The 20807-nt window shown below is 36.4% G+C and overlaps 3 protein-coding genes across 6 annotated transcripts; 1 reads left to right on the plus strand and 2 right to left on the minus strand.

Annotated features, from left to right (window-relative positions):
- Window positions 1-1070: 1070 nt before the first annotated feature.
- LOC135117092 (ubiquitin-ribosomal protein eS31 fusion protein) lies at window positions 1071-5271 on the minus strand. Of its 2 annotated transcripts, none has more exons than XM_064035503.1 (4): window positions 5174-5271; window positions 3249-3383; window positions 2470-2665; window positions 1071-1296 (listed from the first exon to the last, which is right to left on the minus strand). In XM_064035503.1, the coding sequence occupies exons 2-4, from the start codon at window positions 3371-3373 to the stop codon at window positions 1147-1149; spliced, it is 471 nt and encodes a 156-aa protein (XP_063891573.1). In that variant the 5' UTR covers window positions 3374-3383; window positions 5174-5271; the 3' UTR covers window positions 1071-1146. The 2 variants fall into 2 exon arrangements, with proteins under 2 accessions (XP_063891573.1, XP_063891574.1); XM_064035504.1 differs by having other exon boundaries at window positions 5104-5181.
- Window positions 3759-19475, plus strand: LOC110372415 (E3 ubiquitin-protein ligase Mdm2). Of its 3 annotated transcripts, none has more exons than XM_064035502.1 (5): window positions 3759-3823; window positions 6972-7034; window positions 13143-13276; window positions 15089-15280; window positions 16146-19475. In XM_064035502.1, exons 1-5 carry the CDS (start codon window positions 3784-3786, stop codon window positions 16908-16910), a joined length of 1194 nt encoding a protein of 397 aa, XP_063891572.1. In that variant the 5' UTR covers window positions 3759-3783; the 3' UTR covers window positions 16911-19475. The 3 variants fall into 3 exon arrangements, with proteins under 3 accessions (XP_063891572.1, XP_021184788.3, XP_049703626.2); XM_021329113.3 differs by lacking the exon at window positions 3759-3823 and adding an exon at window positions 6095-6256; XM_049847669.2 differs by lacking the exon at window positions 3759-3823 and adding an exon at window positions 6453-6546.
- LOC110372426 (ribosome biogenesis protein NSA2 homolog) lies at window positions 3845-5271 on the minus strand. Its single transcript, XM_021329125.3, has 2 exons — window positions 5174-5271; window positions 3845-4804 (listed from the first exon to the last, which is right to left on the minus strand). Exon 2 carries the CDS (start codon window positions 4782-4784, stop codon window positions 4005-4007), a length of 780 nt encoding a protein of 259 aa, XP_021184800.1. The 5' UTR covers window positions 4785-4804; window positions 5174-5271; the 3' UTR covers window positions 3845-4004.
- Window positions 19476-20807: the final 1332 nt, after the last annotated feature.

The raw sequence follows: 20807 nt of genomic DNA on the forward strand, positions 1-20807 counted from the left end.
GATATTGTACTGTTGCTCAGAGTGACTCGCTTCTTTCAATTCAATCCAATGTATCACTAAATCAGTACGAACTAAGAGTGATAGATTCGTTTAGGTTAGATAGATTCGTATACCAGTTTATAATATTTTTAAGTTTATATTTTTTTATTTTTAAGTTTAAGTTTACGATTTATGAAATTGGCTGTCAAAGCCGAGTAAATCGAATAAATAAATAAAAATAATGGTCAAACACTTATACTCGGTATCGAGAAAGTGAGACAGAACATTCTAAGTAGGGAAGTGCGAAAGAGATGTCTGGACTTTCCGATGTGAAACCGTGACGCGAGCCGCTCAACGCTGTGTGTGCGAGTGCAACACAGATACAAACGGACGACGATTGAATGAGTTGTTAAAGATACACTGATACATTCGGATTTGAACTGATACAAAGAGTGAGTGATCAGAACGGAAAGATACATATCTTTTTTATCTATCACTCCTGAGTTACCCATCTCTAGTGTTGACGGCAGCGGCCGTAATTGCAAGGGATTGAGCGTGAGCGCGGCGGGCCGCGCGGCGCCGCGCGGCGCCGCATCGCGCCGCGCTCTTACATTTTCCGTGCTCTTACGGCCGCTGCCGGCCGCTGCTCTTTCAGTGTGAATTGACCCTTACCCACTAGGCCACCACGACTTCACTTGTTGCTAAATATACTTGGTAAAACCAAACGATGTAAGGTACTTACAAATAAAATACATAAACTACGGTAAAATGTTTATTTTAAAATACTTTCATTTGATACTTACCTGGTTTCCTCTTCCCACACATTCCTCTGACCACATGGGTATTCAAAAATAAATCCAGACAAATAGGTTATAGTACACCAGTTGAAAAAATGTTTTACTTTATCACCACTTCACATCACAATACTCACCTGACATAGTGATGCGATAGCTCACCAGCTAGCTGCAGCAGTGCAAAAAGTAAAGATAAGTAAAAACGAAAAGGATGAGGCCAAAGCCTAAGGTTACGGGACATACTTACTCAAGCATAAAATGAAAGAAAAAGCGATCAAATCAAATAAAACCAACAAGTAACTCGGACACTGTGTCAAGATTTATTACAAATCCATCATACACAGCAGTCTGAGTAGATTGGTCTTAATCTAGCTTAGGGTCTATCGTCGTCCTTGAAGACCATCGTGCTGTGGCACTTGCCGCAGTAGTGGCGGTCCTCCATGACGGCCATGAACACGCCGGCGCCGCACTGCTCGCCCGTGCACTCGCGGCGAAGACGGTGGATCTTGCCGTTCTCGTCAACCTGGACAAGACAAAATTACGGTTTTAGGTATGGTGATAATGATGAAGTTGGCAAATTCTGCAGAGGGTTTCGTAAATCTGTGAGAATAAAGGGTTATGCAACTCCCATTACATCTTCAATGTTCGTAGACTTCTCGTTTTGTATGCTATATTGATTTAGCAAGTAATCCCTACGATATAATAAAGTGCCAAATCAATGACACAGAAGTGGAAAATTTTGTAACTGCAGAGTAATAAGGTACATTCGAACCTTGGTTCCTTTATATGCGCAAAACAACTCGCCCTTGTTTTGACATGCACAACGTGGCCGATTGCATCACAGAGCGCAACAAAAACAATGCATTGTTAAAACTTAAACGACTATTACGTGAACCGTGACACGCTATAGACCCCATGATTCACGAGGCGCGTACGAACAAGTCTGCCTAACCCTTGACTCACGCCGCATGACAAAACAAACATACAGGCGCCCTCGCAAGTCGCGACCTGTCTCGTATTCACTTTCAAAGCTTTTATTTCATTCCCGGGAGAGTTCTTTGAAATGTAGTCTCTTTTTATTGCCGACTGCTAAGTAGTCCCGGGTTTTCCTTGTTCGAGACTTGTCGCTGCGTGTTCGATAATATAGGAACGCGTGAGTTAGCAATATAATAAATAAAAGAAAGTGAGATGCTAATTTCAACATATTGCTACTAAAATGACATGATGTCAAGATGTGATAATGCTATTCAAATTATTTGATTAACAGCCCTTTCACACGGCAGTCCAGTTTTGCGGGACCGGCATTTTACTGTATCCAGTAAAACTGAAGTACGTGTGAATACTGCTTCCGTTTTTGCAGGATACAGTCAAATGCTGGTTCCGCAAAACTGGACGAACGATCCAGTTTCAAGTGACAAAACCGAATTTCACAAATCGCAAACAGCATTTTGCAGGATCCTGCATGTGGTTTGCTCGTGTGAACACTAGCATATAATATCTTTTGCGATCAAACGGGATCCTGCAAAAAACGGTATCCTGCAAAAAACTGGACTGCCGTGTGAAAGGGCCGTAAAAGTTTACATTTCTGATCTGAAAGTCTAATGAGTAATAACAAAAACCAGAAAAGATTGGATCTTTAGACAAGCAAACGAAATAATTGTATTGATTTCATAGTCAGTAATGATAAAATGCTCACCTTGTAGAACCTGAGTACTGCTAGCTTGACCTTCTTCTTCTTGTGCTTGATCTTCTTGGGGGTGGAGTAATTCTTCTTCTTGCGCTTCTTGGCGCCACCACGCAGGCGCAGCACCAGGTGGAGTGTGGACTCCTTCTGGATGTTGTAGTCTGACAGTGTGCGGCCATCTTCCAGCTGTTTACCCGCGAAGATCAATCTGAGGAACACAGACAAGTTTGATGAGACTTTAATACTGATATGAACTTAAAAAAATCTTGCAGTTTAATTATAAATAAATTGAACTATAGTTAAACTACAATTTTGAAGTCTTTGTTCAGTTTAACACCCATAATTTAGCATTAAATCTCATCTGAATCAATCGGTCCCGGCGTGAGTAGGGTGATACAAAGAAATACAATATGTAGGTATCCTTTTAGTATGGAATGTCGACCCTCACGTATCAATTCAGTAGCGTCGTAAGCTGAGTGCGTGTGAATAAAACCGCATTCCGATGATATCAACCAGTGTGAGGTTTGCATTTCATATCACGCTAAAGTAGGTACCTACGCAAAGGTGAAGATTTGCCCTGTCTTAGTACTTTGACCCGAAATCGATTACTTCAATCATTGAGTGTAACCCAAACATGAGAAATAATTGAACAAGAGAATAAATAACAAAAAATACAGAAAATAAGATATTCATTTTGTGGCAAGAATACGAAAATAGGAGTCTCTGAAATCTTGTAACTAATAGAGTGCGCTATTTTTAGTATTTTTCTCTTTAGCTATGGGATATCTTACCTCTGCTGGTCAGGGGGGATTCCCTCCTTATCCTGGATCTTGGCTTTCACATTTTCGATAGTATCGGAGGGCTCGACCTCAAGAGTGATGGTCTTACCCGTTAGGGTTTTGACGAAAATCTGCATCTTGGCTCACCTGAACAACAGAAAATATAAAAATGAATCCAACTATCGCAATAAATAAGCTATCTTACTATTCAAAGAGGAGTTTTACAGTCAAATAAGAAAAATTTCCCCAAAACAAAGGCTAATGTTATAAGAATTTTCCCGCTCGAACTTGACCGCAATCTGGCGCGGTAGGTTCAAGGTCCGCAACACAAGTAGGAAACAAGTTCCGAGGACGTCATCTTAGTAAGTACGAACAATGCGTATCCTTTGCATTCTGTACCTCTGACGTTAGCCAGTTATTGATTGTGAGAATAACAAACACGTGATACTAGGTATATCAGATCTGTCGTGTGTATTAGGACCTGAGTCAATTATTTCACAACATTAACAAATAATAAAATTGTAATAGTTCAGTACCTAGTTGAAACATGTTGATTCCTGGTGCTAGAAATACAATCAACGGAATGGGTAAGTGAATAAAACATACACTCAAACTTCACAGTATTTATTGGCAGGCTAGATGTAACAGCATAGTCAAGATACAAATTATTCCAGAATATTTAAAACACAATAAGACTGAAAAAGTACCAATCAGTACAAATGCTGATGGTAGTAGTCAGCTGGAAAATGAAAATTTCATAAAATAAGTTTAAACTAAAAGTACAGCATTTATACAGCCATCATTCTCTGGGTTGTTGGTGACTTGTGCGTATTTACCCCACACAACCTTACCAGCCTGCGTCACCAGACCAAGTTCTGAAATGTTAATCTCAATGACGGTACCCTTCGTAATGACTCCCAGACTTGTGTACATCTGGGAACTGGGGTTCTTCTTTACTCCAATGATGGGCAAACAGAAAGTTGCCTTCAACTCTGGGTGTGTGACATGGGCTTTCTTGAAACGTAGGGCCATCGGCCTGATGAACCTTTCAAACTTTGGTGGTTTACGTGTGAAATTCTCTCCTACAAAGGTAACCTTGGTGACCATACGCTTCCATGCTTTCCGTTTAGTCTTTCCAGACTTCAGTACTTTGAATACCTCTGCGTCAGCCTGAGCTCTCACTTTGGGTATAGGTACGTCCCATTTGCCAGCCTTCTCCTTACGTTTCTGTTTGATCATGTTAGACAGTACCTTGGCTCGGGACTGCACATCTCTGTCAAGCAGGTACACGGGCAGTGCACCCTCTGCCACCTTCTCTGTGTTCTGTTTAACATTCTTCTCCTCATGTGCTTTAATCTTCTTTTTCATCTGAATCTTTTCATTGCGGCGCTCCTTGTTGTAGATCTTAGCCTTGATGCCGCGCAGTTTGCGAGCCTTCTCCGCACGCTTGTGAGGCTCACGCGCCTCGCGCTTGCGTTTCCGCTCCTCATAATCGAGCCTTCTACCGTAAAGCTTTTGATGACGCTCAATATATTCGTTCTGCGGCATTGTGGTTGCTTATTCGGCAACTACAACAAAATTATCAATATCAAAAAGCTTCGTAGCAAAACTAACCTCTTCGATACTTGTTATCACTATGTTTCGATTGTTTGTGGAAAATAGATTCACATATACAATCACAATTATCCAGATTGTCGTTTAATATAGTTGCTGATGCTGTGAATTATCTCAGTCTTCCAAAACTTCAATTTATAACACGAGACCAACACCACTAACCACACGTGTTTGTATTCCACAATTCAACAACTTACGTTTCGAAGAAAACAATTATATTTTGATTATTTGTGATAACAGCAACTAAACTTACTGTTTCATAACGATTTATTATATTATTGCGCAGTAAATTGTAATTTATTTCACAAAATTGACAAACTCACCTTACGCCGACACCATGCCACATGGAAAAGGAAACCGAATCTAGGAGAGTGTTACCAATAGCGAAAACCATTATGATGCTACGAAATGAAATCGTCATCTCTTTCCAACGAATTCCGTTCAGCACGATGGCCATCATATTTTGTCGCATAATATTGCAAATTTGAAACACCACATTTTGAGACACAATAATTATTAATTTGCAAGCTAGCATAATTTTTAATTTTAACAATAAATAGGTATACATATTGATTTCAGGTTTTCAAAATTACATAGGCCTGTGACATAACTTATAGTCACACATAATCCCTTTGTATGGATCAATGCCAGCAGTACGCAGTGGTATATAACTGATGATGAACTCAGAACATTTTTCATACGCTGAATCTTACATTGAAATAGTACATATATAATTTTACTTATCAATTATTTCAATAAAATAGATAAATCCTAACTTTAAAGTCAGTTGTAAGTGATGCAGTATAGTTTGGAGCCAGAAACCATTTATTTCTGTAGCGAACTATACAAGAACAATAATATGCCAAACTCGAAACAAAAAAATCGTACGGCTGCGTTATTACCTTGTACAGATTGAGAATACTCGTCCCAGGTAGACATATGCTATTTGTATTTTTGGCCAATTATGAAAATAAGTTTTCCAGGATGGGGTGAAACAATTAAGTAGTTTTCAAAATCTTGTAAAATTTTTGAATACCAGCGTTTTTTACTTTTAATTTACTATGTCAGGGCATGAGAAGCAATCTGGCACTAGTTGCTATTCGAAATCGACTTTAATTTATGAGTCTTGGTTATGATTTCTGATTTAGAATATTATTTTACATTCTAAATGCGAGCATGCGCAAGTTTTATATTTTTTTCTGTGTTAATCCAAAATTTTAGTCTGGCAAAGTGGCAAGTATCAAATACGCGATAACTGGCAACATTACTTTCAAAAGTGTCGTGTGGTAATAATAATAGTAGCAAACTTGGCAAGCAAGCTCGTAAGTCGTAACGAAGTTAAACGAAGTCGTAAACCCCAGACAGCTATTATGAAAATATGAACGCAACAACAACCTTCTCTTCAGGTGAGTGTTGATTGTGATAATTTACAGAAAACCCTGTGTCGTGGTGTGTGGTCAGTGGACAGTGTGTAACATAGATTATCATGATTACAAAGTTTAGGTAGTGTATTTCATGTGTCAATGATGAGGATTGTGGACTATTCCAACGTTTTGGAGGTCATTTGTGGCCTGCATCAACGTTCATTCATTAGCATTGTGCGTACGATGTTACGATATGTCAATCATTAACATTCCAAATGAGGTTAAACTTGTAACTTGTATTTCCGTAGCACAAAAAAATAAGCCAAGCCAAGGTGATTTGGTTTGATAATAAACTTATTACCTATTTTATAATACCTACTATGATGAAGTGTGAACTATCCTATATATCCTACTATGAACGTTAGTGATCTTTATCCGACCCGAATTGCGATAAAAGTATTTGTTTATTTTGAGCGGGAAATTCAAATTTCATATCAATGAATTTTGGTAATTTTTTTTATTCTTTTGTCATACCAACATTTTCAATCCTTCTTTACATAATTAAGTAGTATTTATCCAAAACTTATCTAATAATGGGCAACTTAAGAGATTTTTATACTATTTATGTACTTAAAAATTATGTATGCTATCAGAATATTACATACAAACATTTCATTACCGAGATAATCTATGAATTTTGTTTAGATAAGAAAATCATTAGAGTATCGCATATTACAATATTTAAATGTAATTGCAGATCATTCATGGAGCAGACGTTGTTCTACAGAAACGGTATTCAGCATTCAAGGGAAGGAAACTGGTAAGTTTTTAAATTATATATGCATACACTTGGAAACGGTTGATTGGGGTCAGATTCATAATTATAATATCCTTAAGTGTATTAAAAATAATGGTAACAAAAGCTTTTTATCTGACCCTAGTTATTTTTTTTGGTTCTCTAAGTTTTTGTGTCTCAGTGTGACTGTCTGTGTTTTTGCATGTTTTTATGTATTCTCATATATGTCTGTATATTATAGATTTATGCATGGCTAGTTTTATTGTAAATTAATTAAAAAATACATATATATAAATATTCTGATTGAAAATCCACTAACATTTATATCCATATTAAAATTGTTTTTTACATATTCTTCACATTTTTATATAAGCTATTACACATCATATTACATTTTATTTTCATATTAATTACAAAATCTAAATAATTATATGTACTAAATAATATAAGGTCTGTTTTCTACAAGCCAAATCTTAAAATACATAATTATAACCATCATGACCAGTTAGTTAAAAAGCCTAAACTGATAAAATATATATTATGTAGATCAGCAATCATTATACACAACATATTTTTGGGTTTCATGTTGTTGAAATTCACCGGAAAGACCCACAGTTTCACTGGCATCCTCATCGTGGGATTCCTGTTAACAAGAAACAACTCGTTTCTGTAACAGATTGTAGTTGTTTACATAAACATAGACTAAATATAAAAAAAGATTATTTATAAGCAAAAAAAAATTGTGACTAGGCAGTAGGTACCAGGCACAAATTATCCAAATGTTTGACATGGCCACTAGTAGACAATTGAAATATGAAATTGAAAATATTTAAAAAATGCAATCATTCAAATTGAGAACTCCCTCCTATGTAGTAAGTTGTTTAAGGGCCATCTATACTCCTATGAGGTTCTAAGTCAATGCACTCTGCATGTGGTGAGCAAACAATACGACGTAGCGTAACCTAGGCTTGGTACAATGGCCAATAGATTTCCTTATACAATGACTATACGGACGGAGTCCATCATTTTATAATCAGATTAGTCACAGTATTTCGGTCGGAAATAGTAATTCTTTTTAAAACTTAATTTCGAATTTATAAACTGTACAGTGTACACATATTATGATCATGAAGAAAATGCGTTAAAATAGGTTTTGACATACCTATTGAAATGCAATTGATGCAATTACAAAAAATATTGAGACTAGTGAATTAATGCAAAGTACGAAAATACTGTAACTTATCTAGCACGGAACATTTTTATCGGTTTTCAGTGCAGAAGACGATCATTTAATTGTAAATTATTCATATTTTTTTGGCTTCATAATGAGTCATATTTTATGCACGCGACTAACAAACTTAGTTGGTTTTACGCCAAGGAACGTATTTTTAAGTTTCAATGCGCCTGCGCATCAGTGATTTGGCTTGAAAGAAACTTGTTGGAACATGTTGTCTTTATTTTGAAAATGGAATACATAAATGAGGACATGTTTGACGATACGAACAGTTTTATCACAATTACTCACTATTTACTAAAAGGCATGTGGATCGGACAAAAATAGGTAACTAAATTAGGATTTCAATACATGGAGCAAAATAAAATTTCTTCAGGATGCGAGTGAAATTGGGGGAAATTTGTGTCTTATAAATTGTACTTTGAGATAGGCGAAAAGCTTCCGTAACGCAACAAATGTGTACTTTAAGATTTGGCTTACTTCAATTTAGGGCTGTCACAAATAAAATTATCTTCATCATGTTTCATATACCTATCATTTCATTTACAAATTCATTTCTTCATAACAATATAACTACTAACATATTATACACGAATATATTTATATAATTTGAAACATAGACATCCCTTATCAATGATAAATTATATGACTAATTTTTATTTCAGTAGGTACAGCAGCACCAAAATTCCCTAGCTTAGCTTAATATTGATCGAGCGAATGTCATCACTTATCTAATGAAATATATATTTAGTGAGATTAGATAAAAATATTATTCGTTTAAGACAAAGAAAGCAATTATGTGTATCTTGTTTGCATTATGTAATGAAGGTTTGTAATTACATAAAACAACAATGGAGTCAGATCAGAGGATACAAATAGATCCTACATACTTTAAGTCATATATTATTTTTCCAAGTCTGGAAGGTCACAAACAAGTTATCGGGTATGACGTCTACAGAACAATGAATAGTATATTTTACTTTGAAGTACTATCATAAAGCATTGTTAAGTTATAGTACTATTCATGTATGAAAATGCAATTCTTATCGACGTATGTACCCAGTTGTTAGAATTCTTGAAGCTATAAGTACCTACTCCATTTGAGTACCTAGGCTTTTAATTATAGATAAAACTACATTGAAATTAATTTTTAATTGGAAACTCAGTTTAAAACAAAAGCGGCAAAAAAAGATCAATGTAAATATAGTAATTAACAATTCATTATTTTGAACAGAAGTTTATATAAAGTAGTGTACCTATATGGTAAAATACTGGTACACCGGTACACCGCTACATCCGGTTAGACAGGAAGGGAAGCCGACCCCAAAATAGTTGCGGGTTGAAAAGGTTCGGGAGATGATGATGACAGTAGTTAATATTTAAGTGCCTACTTAAAAAAGTATATCGGGGGAATTCCCCCAATGTTTATTTCCGTGTAAAACAATCATGAAATCCCTTACAAAATGTATGAGCAGTTAGTCATGCGCGCGCACATACAGACAAGTCGGAACCTGCGTCTGCCATTACTAATTTTGAGTTCAAACGCCAGTTTTTAGACGCCGTAATTGTCCGCGATCAAAAATAGACGCGGAAGTGCATTCCAGTCAAGACATGACTTCAGTCGTTGACCCCAGAACAGTAGTTTGTAAGGTCTCTCAATACTTTTTTGCGGACTCTTCAAATTCGCATCTTGACTTACAATCCATTAAGGATCCAGTTTATTAACTGCCTTTTTTTATTGTAATTCAAAAAAATTTTAGCCCACTCTCCCCTTTCTTTTTTCTGAACTATTTTATTTTGTGAGATTAATAGATAGTTGTTTCAAATATCAGTATCTATCCGACAAATATAAAACTGGGCTAACTTTAGGCAGTTTTGTCTCGTTAAAACTAGAATGAGTAGGAATATCTTATTATAAAAAATGATATCGACATAAATAGTGCTCTTAAATATAATAATTCTTAAATTAAATGTCAGTGTCGCACGTGCCAAAAAAACTTGTTAGCTTCTTTTTTCAACATGGACATTGCAAATAAGGCTACTCCAAAAACTGCATGTCAAAGTCCTCGTTCTATGCAAGTTTGAACAAGACTTATGGCAAACATGAGTCATTATGTGGGCTGCGTGACGTCAGACCCTGTGCATGGTAATCTTAGGTGACATCTTTATATGCCCAGCGTGGCAGTGGCCATGCAAACCAGTTGGGATTACGAGAATTCAGGCAATCGTGATATCATTGAGTGGGCAGGAATAGTGGGAAGAGTTTGAAAAAAAAAAACCGTTACAGACTCTTCGAAGTAAATATTATAAAAGGAATATTTCTCTGTATTCATTTATTGTTGAGCCCATTAACAGGTTTGAACGCTTAAGTTCTTGTTATTACGTTATTGAATGGGCAGCTTATCATAAAGATTGATTGACGACATTGCGATTTGGTATCAAGAATTTTGACTAAGTGTCGATATTAAAAAAAATATCTCACACGATTGTTATGTAAGCTGATACCATAGAACGAGTTCGACACCCGATTGACAACGTCACAGCCGTGGGAATCGTATGTTAATTAGTAATCCTACAAGGTACAGTTGGAGGCCTATCTAGTAAATCTAGTTTCTAATTCAAATTTTGGCCGTTGGTTCGTCTTCTTTTATGGTTTTTGCCATTCCATTATTGAAGGTTTAAAGTCGTATTTATTTATTATGCGGTCCATTAGGTTTAAATGGCGAAATTCATTAGGTAACGATGGAATTCCAAGAACATCTTCGATTTTATATTCCCTAGTGTTTTCACAAAGTCTAGCTGTTACATATATCGATTTATTTTTATTAGCATGGGTATTAATATGAAAATATTAACATTTCAATAATGATTGTCAGATGTATCTGAACTGCAACACGGTGGACCCGCAGCCAGGGCCAGGGTCAGGCTAGTGACAGGATCCAGTGCACACGAAGACATGATAATTTCGCATCGGAACTCATCTGAAAATTACCAAATTTCTGACCACACTACACTTAGTACATTGTCTACCGTCGAAGACCATTGGTACACACACATTAATAGCTAGGTCTATTACATTAATCCTCACAGATGTAGAAAAAGTTAAGTTGACTTTTTTGCATGACTGTACAGCCTAGGCAAATAATGTGTGGTATACTAATGTCAATACCACTTTAGTGTAAGCATTGCTGTGTAACATTTATTTTTACACAAAACTGATGTCACCACAAGTAGTCATATCGTCACTCATGAATCTCACAAAAGACAATATTTATTCATTGTTTAGTATTTTAGTGCAACACCACATATTTCAAATTCAGGTTATCCATTCGCTCATAAAAACAAAATGATTTGATCATTCTCAAATGCGTAGCAGGACGATGTAATTGCTTATAAAGGTGGAGGAAAACGTTAAGGATATTGGCCACTTTAAATAAAATTGTTCCGTAAATAGAAGTAATTAACGCCATCTATGATGAGACTCAGTCAAGTGGTTCTACTTGAAAACAACACCAGACACTTGAACAAACATTGCTGTTTACCTACCTGACGTAAAAAACGTACCTACTGCACGCTACACGCAATATTACGTTGATCATTTTTACAAGTTCACAAAAATGTATGCTGGCTTTTCCAATTCGATAAGGCCGCTATCTTGACGTCACAAATATTGATGATGAAGTTTATATAAAAAATCATCATGCGTATTCAATTTTGCCCAGTTTACCCAACTTCATAAAATAAAGGTGGGGTAAGCAAAGGCTATTAATTTCATTTCATTATTGCACGTTCATCCTTGCATCTTGTGACAACCCTAATTTGAAATGTGTGTGTGTTTGTTTGTCTGTATGTTGTTATTATTTTAGTTTTTAATTTATATAAATAATATTGGTTGCGGTAAAAAGTCCAATAATGTTATGCGGTATTGTGAATCATACTACTGATATCATCGGTGGTTGCCAGATGTCATTTGATTAGAGTATGCTTTAGTCGCGCTTATCATGCCTAAATGTATGTAATACTGTGAGAACTTTCCTGTACAGTCACTCAGCAGACTTTTATGGAAAGAAATTTATTTAAAGGCGTGTGCACACCTCTCTTTTTAATTAAACGCACGCGTTTTTACAGAGCAATTTGTTTTCGCTTATAAACTCGCGTCAACGTTTAAATCTCTGGTGTGTATAGGCCTTAATTGCAAAATAAGTTTAATTATTTTTCCATCATAACTTGTTTCTAAACTGATGATTGAAATCAGTCTGAAATGCTTGGTCTTGCAACATTTAAATACTCAGCTTGGTGTAGGTTTTTTATTCAACTTCTGTCATAATTATACCAAGTTATCAGCAATATTTTTGGACTTTTTATCACAACCATATCTGCACGTATTTCAGTGTGTACCTACGTGTGTAGATTATACTGTTGCATGTATGTATATGAAATTGGCAATTTTAAAAATATGAACACAAAACAAATTGGACTCTAAAACATTGATAACAGAAAAGAGTTTTGAAAAAAGAGAGAAATATACAGATGTCAGATAGATATGAAAAAAAAAAACTATTTACATGCAAAAAAATATAGCAGACCTGGAAAAGAACACGAGATTGATTCAAAACAGAAAAAATAGAAATTGTAAAAGGCTTAATAAAAAAAATTGACACCGTTAAACGAAACATTCATGAAGGACAGCAGCAGTTTCAAAGTAAAAAAAAAAAGTTCAATGGAAATTACTAAAAGAACAAAACATTTCAAACAGAAAAAAAGAACACAGGACCAATACAAAAAAAGGTTTTACTCAAAAAAATAAAACATGGCCGCCATTGGCGCCTTTACAGCGAAAGGAAGCATCAGGTCCACGGCAGTAGTCGATCGTACGTTGAACAGTATGTGTGTTGTAGATATTGCGCGCGACACGAGCGACACGGAGGCGGCGACGGATGCGACAGACGCGAGCGACGTGGAGTACGAGCCGGTGACGGAGCCCGAAGACGACGGACCCCTAGCGGACGACGATACCTCCGCGAATAGCGACGTAAGTACAGCATATATTCCACTTACTACGGCTTTCAAAAAGCTATCTATCCGTTAATTTCCTTACTTGAGATGACGTTGACATTAGCCCCATACAAGCAATGCCAAAGTCCCGTCTCTAGTAATGAAATCCACAGATTGTGGAGAAATCAATAACCATATTGAAATACGCCGTTAATGAAACAGCCGATTATTCAGAACGTGGTCTTTTTAACTGCGCGCCGCAAGGGAGGGTAATGTGTTTATGCTCGTCACGTTTCACAGAAATGCTTTCAATAGCTTTTTCTTGGAAGAGTGACAAACACTTATCGGTACTTTTGAGTGACACCTTACATTTGTATGAATACCTAATGTGTTGTAAAGTTACTTTATATTTATTATAGTTTACATAATTTTCCATTGCTGTCCTTCTGTTCATTGCGGTTTCTTCTACATGCAGACTTGGATAACCTTTAATTATTTGATTAATCCAAATACCAATAGTCCAATACCTACCTGTATCTAATTGCTGCAATTATGAGTCATTATAAACGCTAATTGCTTTAAATTAACTCATTAACGCGATGATTAATTGAAACGCTCTGTAAATCCACCACCGCAGTATGAAGATATGATATCTTTACATAAAATACATTACAGTTACGTTTTGTATTCCCAAAATGTGAGCAGGTGTGTCATAGTAATCTTTGATATCAACGATAATGTTTCCCTTGTTTTGTTGTTGGGGCTTAATCATTTATCGTTATTGATTGTGGGAAATGAAATCTTGCAAAAATTGTTATCGACTGACTTCCGGCCGAATTTTTATTTTTTGTTAGCCTGATTGATAGCTGAACATGTTAACGCCTTCCGTTTTATAAGAATAAATAGAAGTTTTGCTAGTGTAGCACAATCAAAAACAGCTGCTTCCATTGAAAATGTTGCTTTCAAAACAAAAAAAATACACTATACTTTACATGAAACAATTCATGAAGTCGTTTCGATCATACACAATTCATCTAGCCACTAGTACATGCATTTGAACAAGTCTCAATTTGACCTTCTCATAGAACAAACAGATGTCATTCCGGTTTCATACGCAGTAAATTGGCAAAATTGATCGTTTCGTTGATCTCAAAATTCTAGCGAACAAACACTACACATAATATTGTATTGAATTCAATGCTTCCAAATGCATTGAGTTTCAAGTTCCAGTCATGTCTCGACTTGCACCCAGCTAAGTAGGTACATACCTGGTGAAATGCGAGTGTACTAATGTACGGACAAGAATCTTTCCTCTCGGCCCACTAACTTACTTATGTAGAAGTAGGTAAGTTAACTAATATCCACACACGATAATGCTGCTCTTTAAGAAAATGGATAATCTCCATATAGAGCACGAGGGTTGATTAAACGCTTTTTTTTCACACTTTGTGTCTTTATTTATCAAATATTTTCCACAAATAAATTATGCAGAAAACTGGTATTAGGCCTTGCAATATGCGATGATAATGTGGGGTAGGGTTTCAGTGCATTAGCTCCCGATATTGTCCATTTCACATTTAACTCCCAAATGAATGGTAAACTTGTGTATAAACAAATTTGCATCAACACGTTGCTTTTCGTTTCACCACGTTCCACCTGGGGGCGGTGGACGGGGTGTGCCGGACTCTTAGGCTATACTGTGTGTTGCAAAGTTGACAAGTTCTTACCCGACGACAGTATCGTATATTCTACAGCTATACCAAATGTTTACCATTTAATCAAGATTTTATCTTCCTCCTACAGATTTTTTATTATGTGCCCTACTAACAATATTTTCTACTATTTCCAGAACGACATAATAGCGACGAAGGTAATAGAAGTGTCGGTGGGCGACGATGGCGAGCTTCAGTTCGCGGACTCGGAGCGCACGGACTCGCACGACAGCGACAGCGAAATGGATCTGTACGACTACTGGCATTGTGCGCAGTGTCGCGCGGAGAACAACAACCCCTTGTACAGATACTGTCATAAGTGTTTCCAGGTACGCCGATTTTTTTACTTTAATATTAAAGGTACCTTGAGGTTGCATCTACAAAGTTCAAGTAGCTGGAGCAAGTTTACATGCGCAAGTGACTCAATGTGCGCAAGCTACTAGCACTGTGAAGATGCACACTAAGCTTTGAGCCGAAACCTCTGTCAACCTCTTACTGACTAAAGCCTGTTCTTTGTGTGGACCACTTGGGGTTGCAATGGTATCTAGCGCAGTTGAGCCCTGGTAGACTTTATTACTTAAGGGTAACGTAAAATATGCACGGGACTTCACCTGCGGGCATCCTCGAATAGGATAATATATAACCTGCAGATTCTAAAAATACCTTGAAAACCATTTGATATTCCTTCCCTTGTTCTATTCAAACAATTAACCTTTTCCATCTAAATCTGTTCAGCTCATTAACGAAATTAAGTTACATAACATTGATACCGGATTATCCAATAATTTTGTAAATCTATGTAAACAATGCACGCAGCTGCAGCTTTTCGCGGCAGGCAATAACTTGTCAAAACTTGTTGTAACAAACTGCGCTTGTATTCTTTATGATTTGCGTTTTTGTATCTATCTGTTTCGATTAGACAGGACATTCGATAGTTAAAGTAATGACAGTTATCTTCTTATTGATTAATAAAAGCTGACTCAGGGTTACTAAGCACTCCTATCCAACACCGAACGAAGCGCGATGAAAATTTTCTTTGCTCACCTAATTTGGGTAAAACCTAACGTTCTTTAAGAGCGTTCAAGGTTCCATGACACTTGGTTCTACCATTTCTATGCCTGCGGTTTTAATATTTTCTTCTTGGGCTCGAATTAATATATACTCCAATCTAACTTCCCTATCTTCTTATTACAGGTACGAAAAAACTTCTTCCCGCCGCGACCGCGCCGCAAGCGTCGAGCGAGACCGAAGGACGACATCCCGCGCACTCTGTCGCAGGACTCCGGTGTGGACTCGCCCATGAGCCAGGACGTGCTCACCAGCCAGGAGGTGGACGTGCCCGCCAGCCAGGACTTGCTCGCCAGCCAGGACTTGCTCGCTAGCCAGGACCTGCTCGCCAGCCAGGACCTGCTCGCCAGCCAGGACCTGCCCGCCAGCCAGGACCTGCTCGCCAGCCAGGACTTGCTGACCAGCCAGGACGTGAATGTCCCCGCCAGCCAGGATGCAGTCCAGTGCGGTGAGGGCACGTCCTCTACTCTCCCCTCCTCCGCGCTCAGTAGGTTCCGCAAGCGCCGCGCCGACTCCGCCGACCGTAGGACCAAACGCAAGCGTCTCTCGCGAACCGACTCCGACACAGACCTAGACTTCGATGACGATATTAAAACGAAAATCAACGTCCGACCGCTCGTTAAAACCGTCAGCGACCCCGCGATCACCATCGAAGAGGCCCCCGTTAAAATCACTAAAAAGGTTATAGCTAAAACTCTGATAGAAAAGATGGAAGATAAGGACTTGTGTGTGATCTGTATCTCGGAGCCGAAGTCCGGCGTGTTCGTGCACGGCCGGATCGCGCACATCTGTTGCTGTTACAAGTGCGCTGTCAAAGTGTGGGTCAAGGCCAAGAGATGCCCTGTCTGCAATTGTAAAGTTAGCAATGTTCTGAAAGCGGTTGTTATGTGAGGAGAGTGAGAGTGCTTGTTATGGACGACCCTTACTGCTACTAAACTACACTCCCGAGCAAAAAAATGGAATCGCCCCCTTGCGCTTGAGTTTTTAACTGCTTCTTGCGGTATTCCCATTCCTCTACCAGCGCCATTTTCAGCTCAAATTTTTTTTTTGTTTCTACCCTTAATTTAAAGCTATAGGCTTTCAAACGAGACCATAAACATTTAACTGCAAATATTGTATCATTGGCAATCGTTCTACTTATTTGTATAGCGCAAGGGGTGATTCCATTTTTTTGCACGCGAGTGTATATTATTTTTTGTTCACAATGAGAGTAATTTGCTCCGCCTTTAAAGTTTTATTTTGAAATATTTATTTTGTTCCTAATACCAATTTTTAATTGTACCACAAACCACCCCTTAGGCTCATACCATACATATAAAATACAAAAATGGTATAGAGTCTTCAAATTATAATTGTTAAACAAATTAAAATACTGAAAGAAAGAGGTTTAAAAATGTTTATTGAATAATATTTCCATATCGTCCACAAAGGGAGGTTAGATATCGGAGTCAAAGGCCGGGAATTAGACATTAAGTTGATTAGAGTGAATGAAGAACGAATGGTGAAGTGTTTAACAAGAGAGAGTGGAATAAATACTTGTGAATGTGTGCATGACGGCAGTTGGTGACCACACTTCATTGCACGTCTATAACTCCATGGTCAAACTGACCAAAATCGTGCACAATCTTACCCTTTTCGTTGTTTCATATAATTACTATTTTGCCAAGAAAATTAAAGTCAAATGTCGTATGAGAATGTTACTAAAGTTATACATATAATACATATCAAAGGCTCGTTAGATGAAAACAAAATTAAAATGTTTGATTAATAGTGTTAAACATTATATTCCATTTGAATACTTAATAAAGCCAAATTATAGTCTTCCTATTGTGTGTCCCACTGTCGCATGTGCAAAGATCGAATGGTTTGACTGAATGATAAAATATTTAATTTACACGAACTCGACGCCAATTACTCATAAGTTTTTCTTATAAGTTAGAGATTCCTTTAATTGGAATAATAAGCGTTTATATTTACGGTATATTATTTCCAATACTTGTATAGTTCATTTTTTTTGTTGTTTTGTAGTTTAAGAACTTTTTTCCACAAATAATAATAACCTTTAAAGGAATCTCAATCTTATAAATCGTTTCGACCTTTAGATGCCCTTAAATCTTTGTGATAACAATCTGATAAAGTAGGTTCTTAAGTAGAAAGTAGATTAAACAATCACGGCAAAGTAATTTTTAGTTAATATTTTAATATGTTGCGTATACCCGGAGTAAACTGCCGCGAAACATACGTTTCCAAAAGTCCTAAAGTAATGTACAAAAAAAGTCGGACTTTTTTTCATCCTCTAATGTCGCTTAGTTTCCGTGTTTGCGTGCACTTGTTAAATGCATTCATATTAAAACCTTTTTTTATTAAAATACTAGGCCGCGACATCCTCCTGTTATGTAAATAATATCTTGTAAATAGCTAGAGACGTCGACCACCGAAAGAGAATAATATATTTCATTTATAGTGTTAGGATTCTTCTAAAAAAAATTTAATGGCTATTTTGTATTAATACCAAAAATTTTGAACATTTTCGATTAATGATTTAAAAGTTATATTTAGGTGTTTTTGCTAAAATATTTTTCAAACACTTAATGTTTTTAGAAAACGGTGAAAAATGTTCGAGAAGTAAAATTCATCAAAATTGGAGTGTTCCGTTAAAACGTAGAGTAATAAAATAATTTGAGCGTGGTCTTGCGTACACATTTAATGATATTCCGTCAGAATAATATTTGTTACAACTCTGACTAGTTACTTGTAAAATATTGAATAGAATCCATAAAAAAACTTACTTTTTATTGGGGGAAGGAAAATGCGATAGTTGGTTACCATATTGAACTGTTTGTCCTTTTACATAATACAATTGTATCGTTAAAACACTCGGTTTGATGAAAACGTCGGTATATATAGTTATGGGTGTTAATTTCAACCTGAATGGTTAAATCCGTACAATGGTCTATGTCGGAATTATTATAAAGTTTATCGCCGCCTCTCCCTTTATATTTAGTGATATTAAGATGTATATATTCAAACATTTTGCACTATTGTTTAGACCTGTAGAAAGGCTACAATTTACGCCGATCTACAAGGTTTATCCTATTTATAAGATGCCACGTTTCACTTAACTTTACTTAATATTGAAATTTTTATTGCTGTAATTATAAGATTGATCTTTTTAAATCTAACCCACCACCTTTCCTACCGTGCAGAGGATATAATCTTGTTACACAATTAAAGAATTTATTTCAAAAGTATCATTATTAGTTATTAAATTGTAGATCTCTTATTAGTTCTTGTAAATCATTTAGGTTACATTTTTATAAGTCTTTCTTTCATGTAATTATTGCAAATTTAAAAAAAATATATGAAATACGAAAAAAAAATACGTTATCGAAAAGAAAATCGATAAATAAGAATCATTAAAAAAGAATTAATAAAAACTTTTTCTTTTCCAGGAAATTTGTCTTTTTTTTTATCGACATCGATTCCCAATTTAACAAGTGGTGTACAAAGTGATACACGTTTTTTTTTTATTTATTCAAACTTCACAAAATTCTAACACAGGTTTTATTTCACAAAAATCTAGTTTTTGGTACAGTTCTCTAAACTCCTTATAAAGATTTGGTTAACAACAGCCAACAACGTACTATGTATCCATATTAACTAGGTATAAACAGTAAGTATGTATGCCATGTCACGATACGGAAAAATAACGTGAACTATATGACGTGAAATGGATGATTTATGTCGTAGCGTTTTTTGCACAATTTGCATAATCCGGCAACGATCGATTTAAGTATATGAGCTATATAGAGTATCTATACTGTTACCTGAAAAAACTTGAAAAGATTGATTCTCGATTCCCGATTACTTCGTAAGACCATAAATAATAGGTTTGCCAAACGTGCCATAGCCATATACACGGGACTGTCACCATTATTTGAGCAGCGGATCCCGTATTGTTACTATCCCTTGTAAATCAGCAAGTAAATCTTGAAACAACCTGTATACCACTAACACAATGACTAAACATGGCCATGAAAAAAATATCGAACAACAACAACAGTAATTTCTGACAGCTATTGCAATTTTACTGATAAGAGTCACACCTAGCTCCCAGTGTCACCAGGTGTTTCTCTTATCGGCGTTATCATAGTCAACTTTATAGTAACCTGTGTGTTTCTTCACGTTTCAAGTGCCGATAGACTCGATGTCTATCTCAAAACGTGAGGTTTTGTTCCAAAAGGCTGGCCCAATACGTGCAGAAGATGGGTAGGCATTTTCCTTGGATATAGTCATTATAGAATTGATTAAAAGGTACCATGGAGCAGTTTGGAAGGGTCTTTACTCACCCAATGTATTATATACGATAAAAATTTATTTATTGTATTAATTAATATATTTGTCAGTCTTAACAAAGGTATCAGGTTGCCCAAGTAATTAGGTTGAGGTTTTATATAGGCAGTCGCTCTATGTAAAACTCTGGTAGTCAGGTGCAACCGTTTAAACTGGAAGCCGAACCCAACATGGTTGGGAAAAACTAGGCAGATAATTATTCATTTACATATTTGAAATATGAGTGCATTTATAAAAATAACTGAAATCGTCATACTACTACAATAAGCTGCTAAAGTAATCTTCGACCCTTCTTTTCAGACTGGATTAAGATAATTATGTTCCTGTACCTACTGTACCTATAGAAACGTCATTTCGTACGATATACCACATTCATTATACAGCGGATATCATAATCTGCATTGTTCTCTTAGGTGTCCTTTAGAACGAAATCCT

Source organism: Helicoverpa armigera, chromosome 7 (genome assembly GCF_030705265.1).
Source record: "Helicoverpa armigera isolate CAAS_96S chromosome 7, ASM3070526v1, whole genome shotgun sequence".
Classification (NCBI taxonomy): Eukaryota; Metazoa; Arthropoda; class Insecta; order Lepidoptera; family Noctuidae; genus Helicoverpa; species Helicoverpa armigera.